The 8,020-nt window shown below is 43.5% G+C and overlaps 1 protein-coding gene across 1 annotated transcript in view; it reads left to right on the forward strand.

Moving 5' to 3' along the window:
• The window catches only part of LOC306913334 (catenin delta-2-like), a gene marked incomplete at its 3' end in the record, with an annotated part of 786,501 nt that overhangs the window by 671,174 nt on the left and 107,307 nt on the right, over positions 1-8,020 (forward strand). The window contains exon 18 of the mRNA XM_079489921.1: positions 3,453-3,527. Within this exon, the coding sequence (XP_079346047.1) occupies positions 3,453-3,527 (75 nt within the window). The remainder of the gene's footprint in view (positions 1-3,452; positions 3,528-8,020) is intronic.

Raw genomic sequence — 8,020 nt, forward strand, 5'->3', positions numbered from 1 at the left:
ACAGGTCGTTTCAGGGAAGCAATTCCACTTCAAGCTGATTGATTGAAGTACATATAGGCGTCATAGCTGTGCTTCAAACGAGCGTGATGGAACACATTGTTCAAAATATAAAAAGGCAAAAATGCCTGAATTCCATATATAGGCCTACCAAGGCTGAAAGGTTGACAAATGTTGCGCCACTAGAGACCGCCCACTTCAGGATTTGTGTTGTTAAAAGGTTTCAAAAAAGTATCCCAATTTGTTCAGCAATGTTTATTTTTCCTAAAACTGACTGGCCGATGCACCCTTTACTTAGAGACTGACACGGGGCTCCCAAATAAACAATAAACAATAAACTCCCACAGAAAAACACAAATCCCGTCACCACTCATGGTAGAATGACTCCTGAACCCATCTTCTCACTCAAAATCACTCCCACACTCCCCTTGTTTTTTTGTCATTAGGAAAGGCAATGGATTCTGTGTTCTCTTTAGATTACTGTGTTTCAGAGCGGTTTTAAAGACTGACACGGGAGCTCCCACTCCCACAGAAAAACCCAATCCCGTCACCACTTATAGATACTCCTGAACCCATCCCGCTCTCACTCAAAATCACTCCCACTCCTTGTTTTTTTGTCATTTAGGAAAGGCAATGGATTCTGTGTTCTCTTTAGATTACTGTGTTTCATAGCGGTTTTAATCCAAATGATATGGCACCAGGAACAGTTCATCTGTGGTAATATAATGATTGATGTCATCCCCACTCCGTTCCCATTGACTTCCCGTCCCAATCCTGGGATTAATTAACAATTTTAATCCAATCCCGTAAGAATCCCGCACAGGACGAAACAAATGTCGTCCTCTACTGTATCTCCACTAAAGCCAAACTGTACAACTTTCCTGTTCTACCCCTGATTCGAACCCGGGTCTCCCGCACAATTATAAGTAAGTAATTAGCCTTGCCGAGCCATGAGCCATAGGGCAGGAGCCTATCTCCTGTTTCTGTAGCGTGAGGCAGCTTGATGTACAAGTATACCCCCTGGACATGACGCTAGTATGTCACAGGGACTTACCCCCAATCCAACCCTTGACGCTGAGTGTCAAGCAGGGAGGCACTGGGTCCCATTTTTACAGTCTTTGGTATGACCCGGCCGGGGATCGAACCCCCGACCTCCCAGTGTCAGGGCGGACACTCTAACCACAAGGCCACTGAGCTAACAATTATACCTTTCTTTATTTTTACCAGTGAGCTAATAGAGTTGCTGCTAGCTAGTTAGCTCCTGCTAGCTCTGGGAGAAAGAAAATACATGCACGCACACATGCACGCACGCGCGCACGCGCACACGCACACGCACACACACACACACACACACACACACACACACACACACACTACTAGATCTTTAAAACATGAAACAACAACTGACTTTAAGCATGTGTGTTGCAGTTATAGGCCATAGTCAGGGGATGATTATCTGTAGCGATATATTCATGAATGTCCATTGCACCGTTTCAAGGTCTGTTCAGGGTTATTCCAAGCTTATACTTACAGTATAACATGAGGCAGAGTGAGCCACACTATAGCTCCCACTCTGCCTCATGTTAAGACCTGAGATCAGATTCTAAAAATGTCTTCTACATCCTGACAGTTTTCTGAAAAAGCTATGTTTCTATGTCAGTGGTTCTTAGATTTTTCAAAAATAGCAGACCTACAAGCTCGTAGCGCGCCACTCGGTGGGAAAGGCAAAGTCATCATGACATACAATAGACACTATGCATGTTTGCTCAGACACTATGACGTGACATTTTCCATTCGTTGTCAATAGGAATTTAATGTTTGTGTCGGACAAAAATACTGATTTGCTCGTCCACGTATGACGGATATTATCCATGCATTGCCAATGGGAATTCAATGTCCGTGTAAGACGAAAATCTACACTAATCGCTGAATATAGGAGCCCCTCAAAAAAGAAAAACATTTCAAAATGGTGAAATAGCAGTGGAGAGAGAGAGAGAGAGAGACCTTAAGGACTACTAATGTGTATATGCCTGCATCTGTACCGAGTTGACCTCGACATATAATTGTGCGTTTCGTGCGTGCGTGCGTGCGTGCGTGCGTGCGTGCGTGCGTGCTGATTGATTTAAATGCATTTGAATAATTGCTGCTATTCGTCTTCAAAATGTTATACCAGGTGACTGCTAAACCTGAAGAAAGTGCTGCTATTTGCTTCAAAAGCTGTACACAAAAGGTACGCTTAGCTACTTATAGAGCTATACTGTATTCCTAACAGCAAATGTTTTGTAAGATAGTTATTCTAAAGTGAAATGTGACACAGCTCTGTTTACTCTGTGGTAGCATAGTCGGAATCTGCCATATCGGTATCGGAACGGTCTCAAAATAATACAGATTATTGAATCGGTTTTCACCAGCAAAGAATAAATACAAAATAAATAAATCTACATTTAATTTGTGTGTACTCATCTCATTCAGTAGTCAATTAGTTGTGAAAACAGACACTTAAGAGTATATGATATTTATTGATCGATTGAATACTTTTATTAACAGGCTTTGGGCCAAGCCCCTATAGGGCCTAGGCTTATTTCCATTGTGGTCCTCTGTATGATATTGGAATCGGTATCGGCAGATATGACCCTGCAGATAATCGGAGATCGTTCATAATTTCATAATCGTGCACCCCTACTGTTTACACAATTCTGGTGTGCTGTTGTTGAATACGCTATAGGAGAAACCCAACAAGTGTGCTTTTTTGAAACAAGCTTCAAATATCGGAAACCTTTTACTGTACTTGATCTCCTCTACCTTGTTCTGATTCTCTCCTTTATTCTCTTTTAGTTGTACATCATTTCCCAGTTTTTGTTTGCCGTTCATTTGACACTTTCTTTGGGAACGTGAACGTATTTTTTCTCATCACATGCCAACAGAGTTCCGTTAAATGGAACTGAGAGAGGGAGAGGGAGAGAGAGAGAGAGAGAGAGAGAGAGAGAGAGAGAGAGAGAGAGAGAGAGAGAGAGAGAGAGAGAGAGAGAGATGTCTCTGGTCTTTTGGTCTGTTTGGACCAGTGCATATGTGACCAGATTTGACTGAGAGACTGCCAGCTTTTCACCAGAGGAGAAATTTCAAAATGAGTTAATAGCACAGGCAGACTCTTCACATACTAGAGCATGTCTGAAATAAGTGTAGGTGTAATGTTAAAGACCACAGAAGTGAACCTTTCAAGCCTGTTTTCTCAACTCGCTGTTTTCTGCAAGACATTACTCTATAAATAAGCCATATCTCCAAAACTGGTGGGTCAAACTGAACAACCAATAGGTCAATTTGAAGCTATCATAATGCTGCTTTCATATGAAATGAAAAAACGAAAATGTAGTCTCTCAGTCAAATCTGGTCACATATTTCTTCCACCGTACAGAGTGTATTTATAAACGTATATGTTTTTCCTGCATACCTTCCAGCTCCCGGCGGCCAGGTTCTGCAGCGCTCCGGCGGCTCCCTCCAGGGTGTCGGGGTTGGAGCACTCGGACAGCAGGGTGAGGTAGGGCTTCACGATGGTGGGGTGCCACAGCATCTGCACCCCTTTAGGGGGGTCCGCCGCGTCCGGGAAGGGTCCCACGCCGTCCCACTATGTGAGACACAGACAGAGCACAATGTCACAATGCAGTCGATATTCACCACACCGTCCCACTGTGAGACACTGACAGACCACAACGTCACAATGCAGTCGATATTCACCACACTGTCCCACTGTGTACGAGAGACAGACAGACCACAACGTCACAATGCAGTCAATATTCACCACACCGTCCCACTGTGAGACACAGACAGACCACAACGTCACAATGCAGTCAATATTCACCACACCGTCCCACTGTGAGACACAGACAGACCACAACGTCACAATGCAGTCAATATTCACCACACCGTCCCACTGTGAGACACTGAAAGACCACAACGTCACAATGCAGTCAATATTCACCAGTGTTGTTCGAGTTACTTTTAAAAAGTAATTCGTTATAGTTATAAGTTACTAGTCTGAAAAAGTAACTAATTACTTTACTAGTTACTACATTATGAAAGTAACTAGTTACTATAGTTACTTTACTTTACTTCATAAAATAATTAAGGTTTTCAAAAAAATATAAGATTTTCCAATTCAGACACATTGTTTTCAAGGAAAACATAATATGTCACTGGTCCAGTTGTGGTGTGTTTTAAGCTCTACTCTTAACACTTACGCCAATAGTACAATATCCAAAATCACAGACAATATCCAGTCTAATGATATCAATATAATACTGATGCCCTGCCCATGCACGGTTCTTTTGGATTACATTACATAACGTGGGTAACTACTAACTCCCCCATTGAAAACACAGTAACTATAATGGCGTTACTGAATGGGAAAATGTAAAGAGTTACGTTACAAGTTACAGCAAAACGTCGTTTTGTTATCTAAAGTAACTTAATGTAAGGGCGTTAGTTCCAACACTGATATCCACCACACCGTCCCACTGTGTGTGAGAGGCACTAGACCACAACATCACAGTCAATATTCACCACACCGTCCCACTGTGTGTGAGAGGCACTAGACCACAACGTCACAGTCCAATATCACCACACACCGTCCCACTGTGTGTGAGAGGCACTAGACCACAACGTCACAATGCAGTCTATATTCACCACACCGTCCCACTGTGTGTGAGAGGCACTAGACCACAACGTCACAATGCAGTCAATGGTTCACCACACCGTCCCACTGTGTGTGAGAGACACATGACCACAACGTCACAATGCGGTCAATATTCACCACACCGTCCCCACTGGTGTGAGAGACACATGACCACAACGTCACAATGCGGTCAATATTCACCACACCGTCCCACTGTGTGTGAGAGACACATGACCACAACGTCACAATGCGGTCAATATTCACCACACCGTCCCACTGTGTGTGAGAGACACATGACCACAACGTCACAATGCGGGTCAATATTCACCACACGTCCCACTGTGAGACACTGACAGACCACAACGTCACAATGCAGTCAAGGTTCACCACACCGTCCCACTGTGAGACCACTGACAGACCACAACGTCACAATGCAGTCAAGGTTCACCACACCGTCCCACTGTGAGACACTGACAGACCACAACGTCACAATGCAGTCAATGTTCACCACACCGTCACCACTGTGTGTGAGAGACACCTGGCCACAACGTCACAATGCGGTCAATATTCACCACACCGTCCCACTGTGTGTGAGAGACACATGACCACAACGTCACAATGCGGTCAATATTCACCACACCGTCCCACTGTGTGTGAGAGACACATGACCACAACGTCACAATGCGGTCAATATTCACCACACCGTCCCACTGTGTGTGAGAGACACATGACCACAACGTCACAATGCGGTCAATATTCACCACACCGTCCCACTGTGAGACACTGACAGACCACAACGTCACAATGCAGTCAAGGTTCACCACACCGTCCCACTGTGAGACACTGACAGACCACAACGTCACAATGCAGTCAAGGTTCACCACACCGTCCCACTGTGAGACACTGACAGACCACAACGTCACAGTCAATTTTCACCACACCGTCCACTGTGTGTGAGAGGCACAGACCACAACGTCACAATGCAGTCAATATTCATAATCCATATTTCTTGATGCCCCGTGTTGATTTCGTCGACTGATACTATGGCAAAAAATGGTCTTGATGACTAAAACTATAGGCACTCATTTATCAATGGAGTGTAAAATCTGCCTCAAATTCGATGCATCGGTTTTTGGACTCATTCATGAAGTGATCGCAAACAGCTGATCCTTGCTTAATTCCGTTCCTAGTTGATAAATGTGACGGCTGAACTCAATCTGGCACGCACCTATGAAGCCTCGCCCTCGTTTTTTGCGACATGAACAACAATACGATCATAGTTACATGGATGGAGAGCCGATAAAAACGTTTCCCCGCTGGCCTCGCTGTCCCCACCGACCGCTCGTTTTGTGCGTGCATGTGCACGAAACGAGCACGCCCGCAACAAATTCACGGGACCGCGCTCACGTAAATATATACGCATGCGTTGTCTCACCGCGTCTCATTGAAAATTAACTATAGGCGGCGGGGTTTATCGCTCCCCGTTTGCAAGGCCCTTTACACACCACAAGGGGTTCCCGTTCTGAATGGACACAGAAACTGTGCAAACTCTGTGTGTGTCACGGAAACACTAACAGGTATAGCAGAGATGTGGAGACTGCACTGCCCTGACCTATTTTAACCCATTTAGACCTGAGGACACAAGTTATGTCTTCATTCTAAATCATGACAGTTTTCTGAAAGACCTATACGTTTCTACGTCAGTGGTGCTCAAACTATGTCGCGTCAAGGACCCCAGCAATGATATGTATAATTGGCCGCCGAACACGAACCCAACTCAAAATATTTTCTTCCAGAGATCGCACCAGAAGCATAAGATTTGAGTTTTAAAAAAAAGAAAACGTTTTTGCTGTGAAACAATATATCCAAATATTTGTACACGTTTTCACGATTTTTCTAAAAAAAATAGCAGATCTACAAGCTCATAGGTCTGCTATTTTTCAACAGCTGAAGTTTCAAATAATGGTCAAAGTGGTTAAAAGCTATAAAGGAGACACAAACGCGTTCCAGGTCTTTGTGTGATTAAAAGTCAAAGTGGCTCTGGAGACACTCTGAGAACACGACTTGGCTGTCACTTTGTGATGATAAGGCGGGGAGCAGGGAGAGAGAGAGAGAGAGAGAGAGAGAGAGAGAGGAGAGAGAGGAGAGAGAGAGAGAGAGAGAGAGAGAGAGAGAGAGAGAGAGAGAGAGAGAGAGAGAGAGAGATGGTGCACGTGGCTCCTGATGTTGTGAACAGACAGACTTATAACTCTCTCTCTCTCATTTTTATCCTCCTCTCACCGAGCTCTCTTGAAGCTTGAACCTCTCTTCTGGAGGGTTGTGCCCCTCGCCACTCTGCTTGACATGCAAACCACCCCCCACACAACTCTCTCCCTCTCTCCCTCTCTTTCTCTACTACCTCTCTCTGTTGCACAAACTACAGCAGAGTGAAACTGGGCTAAAGTGTGCTCCCTGGGAGAGGTGTGTGTGTGTGTGTGTGCATGCATGCATGCAAGCATGTGTTGGGCTTGCGTGTGTGTGCTTATACATGCAAGTACATATTATTGTAGATATTGTCATGATCATGATTAGGATAATATTTTAAATTTTTATCTCTACTTTTGTTTTCTACCCCAGGATAATGGAAGGCTAATATGTAACTGATGATATGCTTTTTGGTTTGTTTCTCTTCCAAGAAAATGGGGAATCAGAAGGTGGATGAGGAAAATGAAGGAAAATTGTTGATCAAATATTTTTTATTTTATTTTATTTTATTTATATATCTTTGTCCTGTAATGTCATTCATGTCGAATGTCATGTTTTTATGTTCTGTGTGGACCCCAGGAAGATTAGCTGCTGCTATGCACCAGCTAATGGGGATCCTAATAAAACTCTAAAACTCACTCTATATCATCTCTATCTGTCGGTTGGAAAGGTCACAGTTACTTTTTGCAGAATTCAAATTCAAGAGCATCAAAAGTAGCAGATCGTCAAGTACTCCAAAGTACATGGTACCTTTTTTTTTGTTTTAAACAATGATAGCCTACATTTTACTGTATATGTAGGCTATATAGAGCATTGGGATAGGTTACATTCAAAAGTTATGCTATATTATAGCATAACTTTTGAATGTAACCTATCCCAATGCTCTCATTTTGCTCTGACCTGATAATATGTTTTTCCAGGGACTCCCCACCCCAGAAGCAAAGATTTGAGTTAAAAACGTTCTGCTCTGAAAGAATATAGATACTCAAAGATTTGTGTCACATTTTCACGATTTTTCATAGCGCGCCACTCGGTGGCGCGCTATGAGCTTGTAGATATGCTATTTTTCAATAGCTAAAGCATAACATAATGCTTAAAACACCAAAAGGG

Source organism: Electrona antarctica (genome assembly GCF_951216825.1).
Source record: "Electrona antarctica genome assembly, chromosome: 20".
Taxonomy (NCBI): domain Eukaryota; kingdom Metazoa; phylum Chordata; class Actinopteri; order Myctophiformes; family Myctophidae; genus Electrona; species Electrona antarctica.